At 39.4% G+C, this 17,710-nt stretch overlaps 1 protein-coding gene across 2 annotated transcripts; it reads right to left on the reverse strand.

Annotated features, from left to right (window-relative positions):
- Positions 1-1,760: 1,760 nt before the first annotated feature.
- ggt5a (gamma-glutamyltransferase 5a) lies at positions 1,761-17,262 on the reverse strand. 2 transcript variants are annotated; one of them, XM_034091431.2, is made up of 12 exons: positions 17,024-17,262; positions 16,746-16,873; positions 15,642-15,737; positions 9,696-9,882; positions 9,444-9,604; positions 9,085-9,231; positions 8,740-8,873; positions 7,795-7,979; positions 5,116-5,207; positions 4,440-4,546; positions 4,158-4,268; positions 1,761-3,177 (listed from the first exon to the last, which is right to left on the reverse strand). In XM_034091431.2, the coding sequence occupies exons 1-12, from the start codon at positions 17,188-17,190 to the stop codon at positions 3,031-3,033; spliced, it is 1,662 nt and encodes a 553-aa protein (XP_033947322.1). In that variant the 5' UTR covers positions 17,191-17,262; the 3' UTR covers positions 1,761-3,030. The 2 variants fall into 2 exon arrangements, with proteins under 2 accessions (XP_033947322.1, XP_033947323.1); XM_034091432.2 differs by lacking the exon at positions 5,116-5,207 and having other exon boundaries at positions 3,091-3,177.
- Positions 17,263-17,710: the final 448 nt, after the last annotated feature.

A 17,710-nucleotide genomic window follows, 5' to 3' on the forward strand; every position in this document is an offset into this window, starting at 1 on the left:
TCCCAACTCAGAAGTCTGGATTTGTTTCATTTTGCAGATCTCCACAGTGTAAAAAGAGTGAATTGAAGTAACTGGGTCACAAGCAGAACCTGCAGCTACTGAAAGAAACTGAGGGTTTATTTTATGCAGATTAGTCTGCAAATAGATGAATAAAAGAAAAGGCTTAAAGCATGCTGACGTAGGAAGTGATTTAGTTGTTTGTGAGCCAGAAGGTCATATGTGTGCTGTCAGTACTAGAACGTAATTTAGTACATTTAAGTACACTTCAAGTACTATACTTTAGTAAATATTTGAGGTATTTGTAATAGAGAATGTTCACATTTTTATTTTATACTTCTACTGCACTTCATTGTGGAGGAAAAGGGTGTAGTGTAGCTCTAATTTGATAGCTTTAGTTACCAGATACTTTGCAGATTTGGAATATTAATAAAACATGCACATCAAATAATACATTATTATCTATAATTAAAGGTTAATATACCAGGCAGTATATATATATATATATATATATATATATTCAATAATAAACCCTATCCTTACCAATTTAAACACAAGGTGATGAACACATTAATGCATCACTTATAACAGAATCATGTAATACATGGTTCTGTAATATAGGCCATTCTGCAAAACGACTACTTTTAGTTTTGGTACATTTTGATCCTAATGCTTTTGCTAAAATACTTTTACTTGTTACAGAGTATATGTACTGCTAATCTTTAAGGGCCATTTCTGAATACTTTCTCCACCACTGTGTGCTGTCAACAAAAGGGCTGCCTCTGTTCCAGGGAAGGCAGTGCGGTCATCTACCCATAATGCTCTCCTGGCTACCTTTTGTTTCTGCTGTCAGTCATGGTAATGTGACATTTGCTACAGGTGGCTCCTATAAGGTCAGAGCACAGTGTGACTGTCACACCCCCTGAGGTCCAAATACCATGTGAGAGGGCACGAAGCACACCCTTAAAAATAACCCGGATCACATCTGACCTTCTCCTTCAGGGTTGATATGTTCCCGAGATGTTGAAGGAAATAAGAAAAACTGAAATATATTTATTTCCCTTTAATGTGTGAATTGAAGGCATTCGTGCCTTTGTACAGAGTGTCGGAGCTATATATTATTTATTAGTTTAACATTTTTTTCTTGTTGTTTTTGTGTATAGTAAATGTTCTATTATTTAGTGATGTTATTGTAGTTAGTTAAAGTACTTTTATGCTTTTATTTTGAAGGCATCTTTTGGCACTGGGTGATTAGGGCACCTGTTGTAATTGTATATATTGGAGACAGGTAGTGGTGAGAGCCAGAGCACTAGTAAGCATATCGTTTTCTACCAGGGTTATTCAAGCAAGAAAGAAAGAAAGAAAGCCATAGGAAAGGCTTAAGGAAAGTACACCTTTTCATTGTACCTTTCGGATATTGGATCATGGAAATAAAATGCACATAACTGACGATCTTGTCTGGACTTGGATCATTCCCTGAGTAAGATTCGCTATCTGGTGCCTCAGCAGCAATCATACTTTTAACTATGATTTCGGCCGCTACACAGAGGCTTTTTATATATTTATATATCTTCACAAACTTTCCCCCTGGAAATGGTTCTCTTGTTAGTCACTATTTGATCTGATTCAATCAATCAATCAATGATTATCTTGCTCCAGCTGCTGCATACTCAGGCACAACATAATGTATTAAAACCAGCACAGAGAAGTCAACCAGGTTTTTCAGAATACATTATGGCACGGAGCGGTGCATAGACAAATTTAAAAAGCAGTGACCTCAGGTTTAAAAGCCAGATGAGGGCCATTTTGGTGTTCTATTGGTTGTTTTGATTCACAAGTTATTTTCCTTTGATTTATTACCATATAAATGCAACACCAACAAATAAATATTTGTAGGCCTACATACTGTCAGAGAATATTTTAATGACATCTCTTTGTGTTTTGAGATTCTCAGTCTTTCTTACATTTCTCCTGCAAGTAATTTCTCAGGAAGACACAGGTCAAAAGGTCTTCTGCCTTTCCTGTGGGAGGAAGGGTTTACTGCTCGATGCAGTTACGGGACAAACAATCTTTGTTTGTCCATCTGTTATCGATTTAGAGTAAAAGCCCGCGCTTCTAAGCTCCGCCCCTTCTCAGAGACCAGGTCCGAGCGGTTCTTTCTTTGTGTGGGCAGAATTGATTTGGCAGCCTGCATTGACAGTGCGAGTTGCTTTGTTAATCCTCCGGCCGTATTAAACTCTCAATAAATCCCAGTGTTTGACATTCAGAACTCCTGCTCCTCCCGTGTCTCTCTGAGTCCTGACTTCCATTGCAACAGAAGTTTCCCTTACACATACCTTTTAATGTATACATTCTCTTTGCGACACCTTTATCAACAAGTTCATTCATTGCACCTCTTCAGCTATTATCGTGTCAAACTCAAGAATTGCGAGAGATTATATCACCCACACATAAAACGTTTTTAAGAAAAAAATCTAAAAGGTTTTAGCTTATTTGTGAAATTGCTCATCGAGGTATGGATAACTGATATCTTGCAGGAAATTGTCATCTAAATAATCAGCTTTCAGGAAGTTCCTCAGTGTTTTAAAACATAAAAGTTATAATAGAATATAAAGCATGGAGAAAAAAAGCTTTACTTCATTATCATACCTATAACTGTATTTCATTTGCTGTATATTCAATAAAATGTGGTCTGGAAAAGTATTTTGTATCTCTGACATGAATGTAATTTGCAAGATGTTTAAAAATGGAATGCAATTATGTTTACAGTAGAAAGACACAACTAATGACATAAGTGGGACGATGTGTACGAATAAGCGCATTCACAAGAGGTCACATTCAGTCACGGTTGTTTCTTCGATGACGGTCAAATCGATCATGTCACCGTTACAGTCAGTTATGTTCACACACCACGTTCATCTGCAGAGGCCTGGTATTCGGTGACATGTTCGATGATTTAACACCATCTGTGTTGCAGAAGGGCTCCGTGACCTTCAGGCCCTCCTGCCTAACCAATGTCAGCGGCTCCTGGTCTCAGTAGCCGGCGGCCTCGCCCATCTTCCTGGCGTCAGACACGGCGCAGATGCAGCCATCTTTCTTCTCCACAGCATTCACCACGTTGTAGAAAATCTTCCCATCGTTCTGTGTTTGTCCCAGAGCCTTCAGAGCCTCGATTACTTCCTGAAAGGGGAAAAGAAGAGGGGACTACAGTATGATGCAACCAAGTACTCAAGTGCTGTGCTCAAGGAAGCACTTTACTTTACTATTTCTATTTTATGGGCGGTGGTGGTGAAGTCCATAGGGACTTGGCAACTGGAAGGTCACCAGTTCAAGTCCCGGAAAGACCAAGTGCTACCGAGGTGTCCCTGAGCAAGGCACCGTTCCCTACACTGCTCCCCGGGCGCCGTACATAATGGCAGCCCACTGCTCCTAACACTAGGATGGGTCAAATGCAGAGAAACCGTTTAGTATAATAGTACCTGTACTACGTAATGACAATAAGTTGAATCATCATCATCATCATTTATGCTTTTAAAATTCCACTCAACTTTTTTTTAATATTATTCTTTTTACACAACAATATTTGTTTATTTTTATGATTCAGATAACTAGAATTATAAAATATAAATGTATAAATAAATTATGATGCATTTTTAAAGGTAATCAGCCGTTTATATAGCACAGTTATATCCATCTTTATTAGCTGCAATATTGAAATACACCGTTAATTTCCCCACTGTGGGAATAATAAAGGATTTCAGATTCTGATCTGATTAATGTATTATTAATTATAGTTCACTGATATTATATAAATGACACTGAAGTGGGCCATTCTGCAAAATGAAATGTCTACTTTTACTTTAAATACTTTAAGTACATTTGTATTGGGCCCCATTATTCTTTTGGGGGGTTTCCCTATCTGTTATATAGGTTTTGGTGCATGTAAATGGTCTGTAAAGGTAAACATCCCAAAGTTTCCTCCAGAGGGAGTGTGTCTCCCACACACTCCACCCCTACCTGAAACGCGTCCATTGGACTCCTTTGTTTACCTCCGTAACATGAAGACATCATTATGTAACACTTGATCTTCTATCGAGTAGGATTTTGAATGAATTGGATAACCAATCCAAAACTTAGTTAAAATGTATAGAATGTATTACCTGATCAAAGTGGGGTTCAAACTTTACTGAATTGAAAGGGTTGATAGAAAAAACCGGAGCAGCAATCGCCTCCTTTAGGCTCTTCCCAAACCAGAGGTAGTTCATGAGTGTCTGGAAGAAAAAGCAGAACAATACTTTGCAATCTGCCAGATGGGAAATTGATGAGCACAAAATGGATTACAAGCATTGGAAAGACACTCCCGAAGACAGCACTTGCTGTGACAACAGTGAGGGGCATTAGTGTGCAGCCATTTATCTTAATAGCACTTAGTGTGATTGTACCGAGGCCATCCCAGTGGTGATCATGCTCCCGCCCGTCGATCCAATCACCAGCGTCCTGGACGCAGACTTCAGCACAGTGGGGGCCATGGAGGATGGAGGCTGCTCCCCTGACAACACAACAAAAGCCTTGACTGACAGGACACACACCTTCAATTCAGACTCATCAATGTGAGAGGAACGAGAAGGAAATTATTATAAATGCAATCAGAGTCTTTGAATGATGTGGATCACGAGTGGGCATTGAGGGAGAATGGCATTTATTCAATCGTTTGGCTTTGTTCAGCAGCTGGCATCCGACAGGATTGAAACTTTTCTGTTGAACTGTAATTTTACTGGGTTGTAGTTTTGACATTATAGAAATTCCAATAATTTGGAACAGGGCTCAGACTTTAACGTTAACATTATCATGCTAAACACACTCACAATAACATTCTCATTGTTCACATGTATGATGTTTAACATTCATTATCCTAGCGTATTAGCATGCAAACCTTTGCTTTCTTAGCACTAAACTGTCTATTTTTCCCTAGTTCCATATTTTGTTAACCCAAACAAAAATGTATTGGGTGCAATCTTTTTCCTGTAAGACATGTCCTCACAGAGGCCAAAAGAAGTATGTTTTGCATTTAACAATCATTAACTGGAAACAGGAAATGTGTCATGCTTATCTGTTTACCAGGAAATATGTTATTTGTTTTTCCACAGAAGTCCAACAGCTCGTTGTTTAAAATGATTCCGGTTCTCGGAGAATAGACCTTGGAGCCAAATCTGTGGTGAAAGAAACATTGGGAACCTGTTAGACATAAGCTCTTCTAACAATTATGGAAGATCTCAGAGGCCAATGAGCGAAAAATATTAACTTTGGTCATCATTTTTCCAACTGTTTTAACTGAAAACAGGTGGGGGAGAAGTTTTGGAATGGGAAATTCTCTTTTTTTCCAAAATATTTGTAGGTGTTTTAATAGTAATTTCTGCCAAAAGAGGCTGAAGTGCACCATTACCCAGGACTAAAAGCATTCATGCCTTCTTACATGTGTTGATATGTCATCATTGGGTACCACTTTACAATAAGACTACCCTTATAAAGGGTTTACAAATAGTTTGTAATTCATTTATTAATTAGGTTGTGAACACTTTATAAATCATTAATAAGCTTTTATAAGAGATAAACAGGGCAACTGTGACCGGTTGCTTGCCAAATAGTGAGCCCACATTTATCTGTAGTGCTAAGCCTTATTATAAATGGTAGTAACTCATTAATACATGGGAATGTGTTGTGTGTAACCTGTTACGTGCCGTAGTGGGTGCTGGTGTGTGTGTGTGTGTGTGTGTGTGTGTGTGTGTGTGTGTGTGTGTGTGTGTGTGTGTGTGTGTGTGTGTGTGTGTGTGTGTGTGTGTGTGTGTGTGTGTGTGTGTGTGTGTGTGTGTGTGTGTGTGTGTGTGTGTGTGTGTGTGTGTGTGTGTGTGTGTGTGTGTGTGTGTGTGTGTGTGTGTGTGTCTTTCTCTCTCTCTCTATATATTGTCTTCAGGGTGTTAACTTCAGGTGCAGCCTCTCCCTCCAGGTGCAGCTTCTCCTCCAGGTGCTCCCAATCACCAATCAGGGCCTCCATAAAGGACAGTCAAGCTACCCTTCTCCTCTGGCTGCATGGTGTCTATGTCTCTGTGTAATTTGCTTTGCAAGTTGGCTGGTGAGCCCGTTTTCTACTTGTCCATCATTGGTAACTAAACCTCCCTTTGTGGCTTCAGAAGATCAGTTTCCGCTAATATAAGCCAGCATCCTTGGTATCTGTTGCTCACTGAGTTGATTCTCGCTAAGTAGCTAATACAAGGCGAGAGCGAGAGAGGGACGGGGGCTTCCCCTGGTATGCTCTCTCTCGGTAAGCTCTGTCCCTCAGAGCTGGGTTAATAGCTCTCGGTAAGGTTCTCTCAGACTTGGTAAATATCTCAAATGTCTTGGTTGAATGCTGAGTGAATTACTTTGTTGAATGAGTGGAATGAATTGAAGTGTGTTTGTGAGTATTAGTAACCGCCACCTGTGAGGATCTTCCTCCGAATACCTGCGGGAGATAGGTATGTGTTTGTGGATGTTAGCACCCGCTGTAAGGGAAACTTCTGCAGCAATGGAGAGTCAGGACTCAGAGAGACACGAGGAGAGTTGGAGCTTTGATGTCTGTGTCGGATAGGAGTGTGTTTGTGAGTATTAGTAACCGCCACCTGTGAGGATCTTCCACACAGGTGGAGGATCTTCCTCCGAATACCTGCTGGAGATAGGTATGAGTTTGTGTCGGAAAAAAGGTATGGAATTGATGTGAATTGATTTGGTGAATGAAAAGTTGAATGTGCTTTTTATTATCACCGGTCTTTTTATGAGGAAATGCCTCTAAATTCTATCGGGAGATTTTAAATATCACAACTGAATTGGGCAGTTGAAGTTACAAATGATGGTAATAAATGTAAAACTGTGAATAAAAGTTTCATATTAGAAAATGATCACTGCATGATAGTTTTAGTATGATTATAATGTTGTAAAGAGAGAAGGTAAAAACCCTGTATTAGTTTGGACCTATTTTTCTTCACATAAACTGATCCCACCTTTTGGACTGGGACAACTTAAAAGACATCTGCGCTCTCCTCTCCTGCTTCAAAGGTAAAATTGCACCCTGCCACACTCACACTTAGGTAGGGCCACACCTCATTTACTGATATCAAAATCCTTCGGGATCGCTTAAACAGATTCAAGAGAGTTGTCTGAATTGAAACAGCAGTTAATTGAACCTAGTTCTTCAGGAGTTAATAGAGGTGAGATATTGCTGACGTTGGTGGATCTGAGCCAAGCAGTAAACTTACATAGACTCAATAACTTCGGTTAGAGTAATTTCCTGGAATAAATTATCAGCCCTCACCGACTCTTACACACAATATGTGTACTTCATGAAATAAAACTCAACTGTAGTAACATAAACTTGAACTTTTTACTGATCAAAATCATCCTGGAACTTGTGTTTTTTCCCAGGCAAAACATTGTTATTTTACAAGTAACATTTAAAAGATTATTCTGGCATTTGTTTTGTCACTTAATCTAAAACACAGAAAATAAAATCATTTAAAATCAGGATTAGAAAATGTTTTACAACAATATTTTTTTCTCATTTGCTTCTCAGGACTTCCGTACAAATGAATGTTTCTCTAATTCTGCTTTTGGACTGCAATGACTGAAGTATTTTGAAAATAGAGATTTACTTTTAAATTCCTTTTACAATAATCTCCTAATTCTTTCTAATCCTCTGCTTTCAAACCAACAGTAATACTCAATGGTTGATTCTTGCTGTAAAGCAGAACGCCTTCAGATACTGACATGTGGTTGATGCTGCTGGTGACAGACACAGCGGATCCATCCTCCGCCAGCACCGACACATGGGTGGTGCCCATGCTTTCCAGATAGGGAGTGATGTTGTAATACTGGGCATCATGAGTCCCCTCGCTGCTGATCAGGCTCCGTATGTGCTTGGCGAAGCTGTCCTCTGTGAATTTCTTGGCTATCTGTAAAAAGTAGAGAGCATTCAAAACCTTGTACATGACAAAACACTAATTACAGAGCTATGGTTTTGATTGTATTTCAGGCTTCTATCTTCTTTGTAAGGAAAACAAGAAGTGTAATAGGAACTAAGTTTCAAAATGAATTGGACCCTGTTTTTAACCATGCCTCTGAAACTCTTTTTTGTATCAAACATTTTACCTTTTCTTTAGAATAAGTATGCCTATATTAAAATGAAGAAATGTTGATGTCAATAGTTGCAGTTTTATGGTGGGGTACACACATGTAGACTTTAGCTTAGCCTACAATTAAGTCTCTAAATGTGCCCGTTATTTCAAGTTGCTACAGATGGATAGACCAACTAACCAGAGATAGTTTGAATGTTTTTGATTTAACCTCGAGCAACCTTTTTATTTTTCTGACCAAGCAGGGGTCAACCTCTCCTGACTTTAACAGTCAAACTGCACTACATTTCAGACTTTTTACTCCACTACATATATCCGACACCTGTACAGTTTTTTACTACATAGACATAGAATCGACAAATAAAATGTCATGCATTAGTTATAAATGAAACCCTTTAACAATTAATAAATAACTTAAAACCATATCCACCAGCTATTCTATAAAACAATAACATTTGTATTTGAAGAACATTTACCAAACAATGCTTCTGAACTTTTACTAAAGCAAACAATCTAAATACTCTTTCCACCTCTGGGGATAAACCATGAGAGACTTCACTTTTTCTTTTAAATAACTTACTTCTTCTGAGCTGAACCCTGGATCACGGATGTGTTTCTTTAATCCATTGGCAAACTTAAAAGCTTCGATAATGTGATGATACGCCAGTGTTTTTTCTTCCTTTTGTTTCAGAGTTGCCGGACTCAAGTTGTATTCTATAAATAAAATACATTATTTAGGTTTCCCACACATAAAGTCTGGTATCTAGATCTTTTGGCATTAAACAATCTCATTCCTGCAATCATGTAGGTTAGACATGCAACAACCAATCAAGGCATTCATTTCTCTTCTCAGCACATGAACTAAGTTTGTATGTGATTTCAAAGTGGGGATGCATAGCAAGTCTGCAGTGTGTGTAGGAGGAACCTTTCATGATGTTCAGGATGAGGCTGAGGATAATGCCTCCTGCAGGGGGCGGGGGGAAGTACATCTGGTACTCTCCCAGAGTAATCGCCCACGCATCAGTCACTGTAGCTCTATATGACGCCAAGTCCTGCACCGTGAGTGTTCCTCCTGAGAAAAATACAGAAAGAAATGGTGGTACTCAGCAGAACTGACTGAAAATGCATCTTAGCTCCACATAATTAAGAATTGTAATGGATACAGCGACTAAAACTGGAGATTATGAGGGATCTCTGCAGTGGTTAACAGTCCCATTAATTTGTAAATGGATCACTGCGAGGGAAAATTGTTGAAAAATGATGATGAAATATGTTTGACAATACCTGCCTCCTGTATGTCACGGATTAAATCCTCTGCTGTTTTTCCGTTGTAGAAGGCGTCTGGTCCCTTGTTTGCAATCATCTCTAAAGTGTCGGCCAGTTTCTCACGCTTCATCATATCACCAGCCTTTAGCAATTTTCCGTCCTTATCTGAGAACAACTTTCTGGCAAATACCACGAGAGAAAGCATACATTTAAATACAAATGTTTTTGCAAATCATATTTATGGTTCATTTTCAGGGGGTGTTTTTGTACCTTAGTGGCTCTGTCTTGTTGGTATCGGCGTAGGGGATGTATCGAGCTTGGATCGCAGGAATAGGAAAACCTTCTCTGGCCAGTTTGATGGTTGGCTGGAAGAGAGAGGCCCATGGCAACTTCCCATAAAGCTTGTGTGCCTGCTCATATCCCCGAATTTCCCCTGGGACTCCGATCCATGCGCTACCTGTGTGGATGGAAAGATGGATAGACTGATTTAATCATGTTCTTTTTTTTTTTTTTATGGATGCATTTCCCTTTTTGATTGGCGGGTTAGTCAGATCACCTAAGGGTGTGGAGACCGGCTCTTCATTAACATTTGAGTACAATTTGTGCATTTACTCTCTCGTCCAGTGAGAGTGTGGGAACGCCCTTTCTCCAGGGCTTAAGAGCAGAGGGGAATTACACGCCCACTATTCTTAATCAACATTTCAGCAGATATTATCATCAAACTCTGGATTCCCTTTTGAGACTTTCTTGCTGTCTCAACTTTTCTGATAGAAAGTGATATTGCACAGGGAAACCTGCACTCTTTATTTTTTTTTATCAAAACCCCTTCATACACATGTCCTTATTATTGAAAAGACATTTGATTATTAATACAATTGAATTGGATTCAATTGTATATTATTAAAGAGACTTTTTTTCATTGTGAATGCACTTGTGAGATTTGTTTCTCAATATCCTTTATTATAAAAGGCTGGTAAATACTTCTGAGGCTTCTTCCCAATTGTAATATGCTGCCCCACTATTTACGACTAAGTTTATTTTTCCAATTTGTGCCATTAATGACTTCTACTTCAACACAATTTTCCTGGAAATATTCTACATTTTACTACGATACATTAATCTAAAAGAATGTTCACATTACAATTGTTTTTTTTAATGCATTTGAATGAAAAAGTAACTATGAATGTTACAGATTTATGTTTTGTATTAGATATAGATACATCATATGCCCATAAAGTGGACTCCCACCCTATAGATGTCAAGATCTGTCTGTGTTGTATTTTGTCTTGTCTTTTTCTGTCTTTTGTTTCATGTTTTATTTTGAAAGGTCTTCACCTCCTGTCTTGACTGTTTCTGTCTGTGTTGTGTTTTGTCTTGTCTAGATCCGTTTTTGGTTTTCTGTCTGTGTTGTGTCTTGTCTAGATCTGTCTTTGGTTTTCTGTCTGCGTTGTGTTTTGTCTTTAGATCTGTCTGTGGTTCCCTGTCATTAGTTTCCCTAGGCTGAAGTCGAATAGTCCATTTAGCTTAGGAACCTTCCTAAAGGAGTGAAATGACCCGGAAGTCCCTCAGTGGCAGCCATGATAAGTGCCGTTCGAATTCTCTAGAATGATGAGAATGAAAGGAAAGGAGGTTTCAAACTTCCTTTATAACCTCCTTTAGCTTAGGAACCACTGGACCTCCCTAACCGAAAGGAAAGGAGAAAATGCTGCCCCACAATGCATTGCAGCCGCAGCATTTGCCGTCACACAACAGTCGGCCGTTCACGGAAACAACCGATTATGACCGAGAAATGATATCATGAAAGTTACGGTGCTTATTAAGCATTTTAAAACGTAGGTGGTAAGTTGCCAAAGTGCTTTGTTTTGAACATTCATCAGTATTATAATCAAAAAGAGAAATATGAACGTTAGTTTTTACTGAAATGATCAAATAAAGTCAACATCTCTCAGTCTTTACTGAGCTGTGTGGAGTTTTTTTTTAAAAGATGTTTGAATGGTGATATACACAGTGATAGATGGTAAGGACTAACGTTTATAATAAATATATTTGTATTGATTTTAAGATCTTTTCATAGTTCACACAATCTTTGGGATCATTAGTATTAATGTGGACCGGAGGGAGAGGCGATGAGCATAAGTTTCACTTTCCTTTTTTATTTCAATTCCAACTTTGGTCCTGAAGAATATGTTTCTCTGTTGTCCACGTTCATGAAGCAAAGCAGCAGCGTCAGAGCATGGTGCAGAGTCTCCAGATGAGTTTACAGTAGTCCTTCGTTCTTATTAAACATCCATGTTGTAGTCCGCTATAGAAAACTGTGGTTTCCATGGTTTCCCCACAGCAGCAGACGCACACAATGACGTCTGCTGGCGCATCATAAACACGTCGGATAGTGAAAGTGCATTCGGATTCTCTAAAGTACCGCAGTCTCTTCTCCTAAGTCCTTTTGAATTCTCCTATCCACTATCCCTTAACCCCGTGACGTTTCACTCAGAGGTCAAGGAATAGATGATAGGGTTAGAATTTAGGAGCTGATTTTTGGACTATTCGACTGCAGCCCTGGTGTGTCTCATATGCCCGATTGTGTGCACCAGGGGGGTATACTACGAAGCAGGATTTTCGCTTAGCCGGCTAAATTCAGGGGAAACTCCGGCTTTCCGGTCCTACGAAGCTGGTTATCTTTTTAGCAGGCTAGATCTCCATGGTAATTTATGCTTAGCGGCTAACCTGGTCGGGACCAGGTTAGGTTGCAGGCTAAGAGCTCAACTCAGTGAAAGCACCGCCTGCTGACCAATCAGAGCTCAGTGTGCGGAGTTTAAAGCGATCAAGTCATATTACAGGAGAAAGGAAATACAGAAAAGCTGCCGTCGCAGGAAAGACGGCTGGCAAAAATCACCGACTGTGTGAACGTGAACATCAATAGAATATCACCTCCCATCTTCAGAGCAATCTGACTATTATCATATATTTCCTTATCTGAGTCAGCTGAGCCGTATCTGGCCGTGCAACACTCAGTGTCACATACTGTATGCAGAAGTATTATTTTAAGCAACACATAAGTTGACGAAACACTCGAGACAAATGTAATTAAAGTCAGATCGTGTTTTAGCAGTGATATCATAAACCTGTTAATGTATGCATTCAAACACTTTTTCTTTTGCCAGCTGTATGCACCTTGCAAGTTCAACTATGTGGCTTTTATCCTGGATAAAGTGTTTAAGTCATGGATGTTTAAAGTTTAACTTCTTCATTTTTGACTAGTATTAAAGTTCACTTTTCATTCAGGAAGTATGACGCTGCACTGTCAGTGCGCTTCTCCATGTTTGTGATTGGTCGAATGCTCCAAATACCACCCCTTTCATGTGAACGCGCACCTAACTAGATAGGACACGGCTGGCTTGAGCGATCCACTTGATAACCAGCGTCGTAGTACAGTTTAGCGAGAGCGCGTATGTTTTGGATTCGGCCAACCGGCTAACTCAAACATATCCAGGTTAGGTTGAACCAGCTTCGTAGTATAGGCCCCTGGTGTCCCTGTGTTTTCTCCTCCCTCCTCACCTGTGTCTTGTTTGTATAAAAATTAGTCTTGTGTGTATTTAAGTTCTGGTTTTTCTGTCTGTCTTGGTCGGTTGGTCTTGTGTTATGACCTGGGGCCTATACTGCGAACCTGGTTCAACCTAACCTGGATATGTTTGAGTTAGCCGGTTGGCTTAATCCAAAACATACGCGCTCTCGCTAAACTGTACTACGACGCTGGTTATCAAGTGGATCGCTCAAGCCAGCCGTGTCCTATCTAGTTAGGTGCACGTTCACATGAAATGGGTGGTATTTGGAGCATTCGACCAATCACAAACATGGAGAAGCGCACTGACAGCGCAGCGTCATACTTCCTGAATGAAAAGTGAACTTTAATACTAGTCAAAAATGAAGAAGTTAAACTTTAAACATCCATGACTTAAACACTTTATCCAGGATAAAAGCCACATAGCTGCACCTGCAAGGTGAATACAGCTGGTAAAAGAAAAAGTGTTTGAATGCGTACATTAACAGGTTTATGATATCACTGCCCCGTCTAAAACACGATCTGACTTCAATTACATTTGTCTCGAGTGTTTCGTCAACTTATGTGTTGCTTAAAATAATACTTCTGCATATAGTATGTGACACTGTGAGTGTTGCACGGCCAGATACGGCTCAGCTGACTCAGATAAGGAGAGATATGATACAGTATGAAGTGATATGCCGCGGACTGTACTTAATGTACTCTGATCCGGTTACTTATGTTGTGGCCGATATTTAAGTAAGCTTTCTTAACGCTAATGTTATAATAGTCAGATTGCTCTGAAGATGGGAGGTGATATTCTATTAATGTTCACGTTCACACAGTCGGTGATTTTTGCCGGCCGTCTTTCCTGCGACGGCAGTTTTTCTGTATTTCCTTTCTCCTGTAATATGACTTGATCGCTTTAAACTCCGCACACTGAGCTCTGATTGGTCAGCAGGCGGTGCTTTCACTGAGTTGAGCTCTTAGCCTGCAACCTAACCTGGTCCCGACCAGGTTAGCTGCTTAGCATATATTACCATGGAGATCTAGCTTGCTAAAAAGAGAACCAGTTTCGTAGGACCGGAAAGCCGGAGTTTCCCCTGAATTTAGCCGGCTAAGCGAAAATCCTGCTTCGCAGTATACCCCCCTGGTCTTCGGTGAGTGTTCTGTTCTGTCTTTGTTTATAGTATAGCCTTGAAATAAAGGAGATATTTTTGACACTTTAATCTGCATTTGGGTCCTGCTTCCTGCACACACCGTAACAATAGATTACAAAATAGCTGAGAACAGTTGCAGTAGTTCTTTATGTTGTTACTCTTTCCACAAAGACAGATTACCCCTCTAAACTTCTCACATGGTTCCATTTAATACGATGATTATAATATCCAATATCTTACTGAAAAGGTTATATTTATAGCATCTTTTGATGTCTTCTATTCTATATGTATCTTTCTTTAACTTTATTTTAGTACACATTTGAAACAAATAACTATATCTTACCTTTTATTGGTCAATAAAGTTGATTCTTATATTTACTGAACTCAATAATCTGATAACTTGTTCCTCCTCTTATAGGAATGGAACAAAAGCAATAAAATATTCATTTTAAATTACTAACAGAAATGTATTTGTGAACTCTTCCATAGTTTTATCTTTTGACATTTTACATTCATTTTTTTGCTTTGCTCTTCCCATTTGAATCGACTGAACACATTTTTTCTTTTTCTGTAATATTGTTTTCGGTATATCAGTTACATAAGTATTTCAGGTCTACTTAAATAGCCTCACAGGTTGCATGTTGCAACAAGATTAATAGCTAGTTTGAGACTCCTGTTCCACTTTGTGTGTGGTCCTGGCTGTTCAGATCCTATGAGGGGACTGCTGGCCCCCAGTGTGTATACAATCACAGTATACTGTTAGGGAAGCAAGCATGACTAAGAAGAAACTACGATCCATGTCCAAGAAAGGTCTGACAACACTTCAGTCCTAAACTTGACACACATATTTCACCTTCAAGTCCTTATGCGGTGAATGCTTTTCTCCAGATGTGAACCATTATACTGCAGAACATTCACAGAGTATAATAATTGTTATTCGTGCTTCCTGTAGCATGATAATGCAAAGCCTGGTAAACAAATACCTGGAACAACAGTTAGAGCGAGAAAAACAGGTAATGCTCCTAATGCAAGAACCAGGAATAGAAAATCACTAATGGAATGTAACAGGAAGTGGCAGATTTATAATTGAGTATTTAGATTTCCTGCTACTCTATACTTCTACTCTACTACATTTATCTGACAGCTTTAGTTACTATATTGTTTCAAAATCGGATTAAAAATACAAAATATAATCAACAAATTATGAATCATGTATTATTATTTTAAGGTAATCCACAATTCACAAACCACACTGCAGTGTATTAAGCTGCAATATAAAAGTGAAAAACAAATGAATGCATCATTTATTATAGTTAAAATATAACTAAAAATATATGCTATTAAATCTCATTTGGAAATGGGCTGTTGTGCACAATGAATGCTTACTTTAGGTTAATTACATTCTGATGGCAATACTTTTTTACTTAATGAATTTTCACTCGTAAATTCGTAATGGAGTATTTTTACAATGTTGTATTACTACTTTATCTGAGTACTTTGTCTAAGCCATAGCAGTACCTGTAATCATATGGATGGTCTTTGGACATGTCTCCAGCAGGTCAGCTTTAAACTTCCCCGGGACAGTCTCTCTGGAGTTGATGATTTTCACTTTGCCTTTAAAAAGAAAAGAAGAGTTATTATCAATACACTTTGTCCCCAGCGTAGGACACTCATTATTTTTGCTGTATGAATGGATGCAGGGGCGGCGGGTGCTGTAGGCTAGGGAAGGCTAAGCCTTCCCTAATATTTGTGTCACTGCATCCTGGTAGAATACAAATATAATGTATAATGTCTGTGTCTTTGACATTAGCGCTTGCCCTGTACTACGAAGCCAGTTCAACAGACCCTGGATATGTTTGAGTAACAAACTAACTTACAACAAACTAACAAACGAGATCTCGCTAAGCGGTCCTACGACGCAGGTTATCAACTCGGTGAATCAAGCCAGGGTTTCTATCATCAGCTGAGAGTGCGTTCACGTGAAAGGGGCGGGGTTAGCTACATTTGACCAATCACAAACAGGGACAAGTGTACCTACAGCGCAGCGTCATACTTCATTAATGAAAAGTAAACTAATATTAGACAAATATTAGCTTTAAACATCCATGATTTAAACATATAATCCAGGATACAAGCCACAGAGTTGCACTTGCAAGGTGAATACAGAACTGGTTAAACAATAACTAGGCCTACCGAGTGTTTGAAAGCGTATAGTTTTATGATATCACTGCCACATCTAAAACACGAGTGGATCTGACTTTAATTACATTTGACTCGAGTGTTTCGTCAACATAATGTGTTGCTTAAAATAATACTTCTGCATACATTATGTGACACTGTAAGTGTTGCACGGCCAGATACGGCTGGAGAAGCTGACTCAGATAAGGAAATACGATATATTATATGATCGATGATCTGATTGATGATGTACTATGAATGATAAGTGCGACACGTCGGCGTCTTCTCTGCATATGGCAGTTTAAACTGTATTTCCTTTATCCTGTAATATGACTTGAGAGATTTAAACTCCGCACACTGAGTTGATCTCTTTTCTAAAATAAGTTATTTAGCCTTCCCAAACCTGAGCCTCACGCGCCGCCTATGAATGGATGAGACTGTTACCAGAGCTGTCCATCACTGTGAATATGGACCCCCCTCCGATCCCCATGCTCTGCGGGTTGATGATGGAGGTGCACAGCAGCGCAGCAATGGCACCATCTACCGCTGAGCCCCCTCCCTGAAGGATGTCCCTGAAAGATGTCACGCATCACAAGTAAAGCCAAAGTATTTCCTTTTTGCTACATGCATTGTCCGTGTTACAGACAGTTTACGTGGTTATATGAATTATGCAGCTCTTCATAATAACTTTAGCCATAACAGAAGTGTAAAAGGCTACTCACCGTGCAATCTTTGAACATGTTGCCGAGTCTGCGGCCACTGCAGCGATGGAGAAAGTACCATCTGGACAATCGTGCCTAAAAAGTACAGCAATACACACAATAACAGCCACCACGCACAGCATCACCACTGCACAGCAAGTGTACACCATAGCTTTTGACCTCGCCATAACTGATGTGATTCAGGACCTCCGCGGGGAGCATTCAAGTCTAATTTCACCTTTACAGGTTAGCCTAACCCCTCAGATGTTACAACTGGTTTTTTCCATATTTGGAGCCTAGTTGGTCCATCAGAAAGGAGTGTTCACAGGGCCTGGCTCCACCCTCCACCCGCATGCAGACCGAGAGGAGGGGAGAGCACTGCTGAGTCATGCCCTGAGGAGGTTTCACCTCACACTCTGAACCTGTTATGGCCCTACTGTGGTAACTCAGATGGCAGGCTTTAGGGGTAATAGGCCTACTAATAGAAACTCAAAAGACAAAATAAAGCAAAGTGAAAACCAAAAGATAAACCCCAGACTTTATAATGAGTGGTTAGTGCCAAAGCTGCAAAATAGTGCATACTCAAATACCTGAATGCTTATTTTTAGCCACCTTGTAATTTTGAAGCTTTAGTAACTTGAGTTTATTTATTGTCTATCAATAATATCAATTTGTAAATAGATTACAATATATTATCATTTAATCCAT

Source organism: Pseudochaenichthys georgianus, chromosome 9 (genome assembly GCF_902827115.2).
Source record: "Pseudochaenichthys georgianus chromosome 9, fPseGeo1.2, whole genome shotgun sequence".
NCBI lineage: Eukaryota > Metazoa > Chordata > Actinopteri > Perciformes > Channichthyidae > Pseudochaenichthys > Pseudochaenichthys georgianus.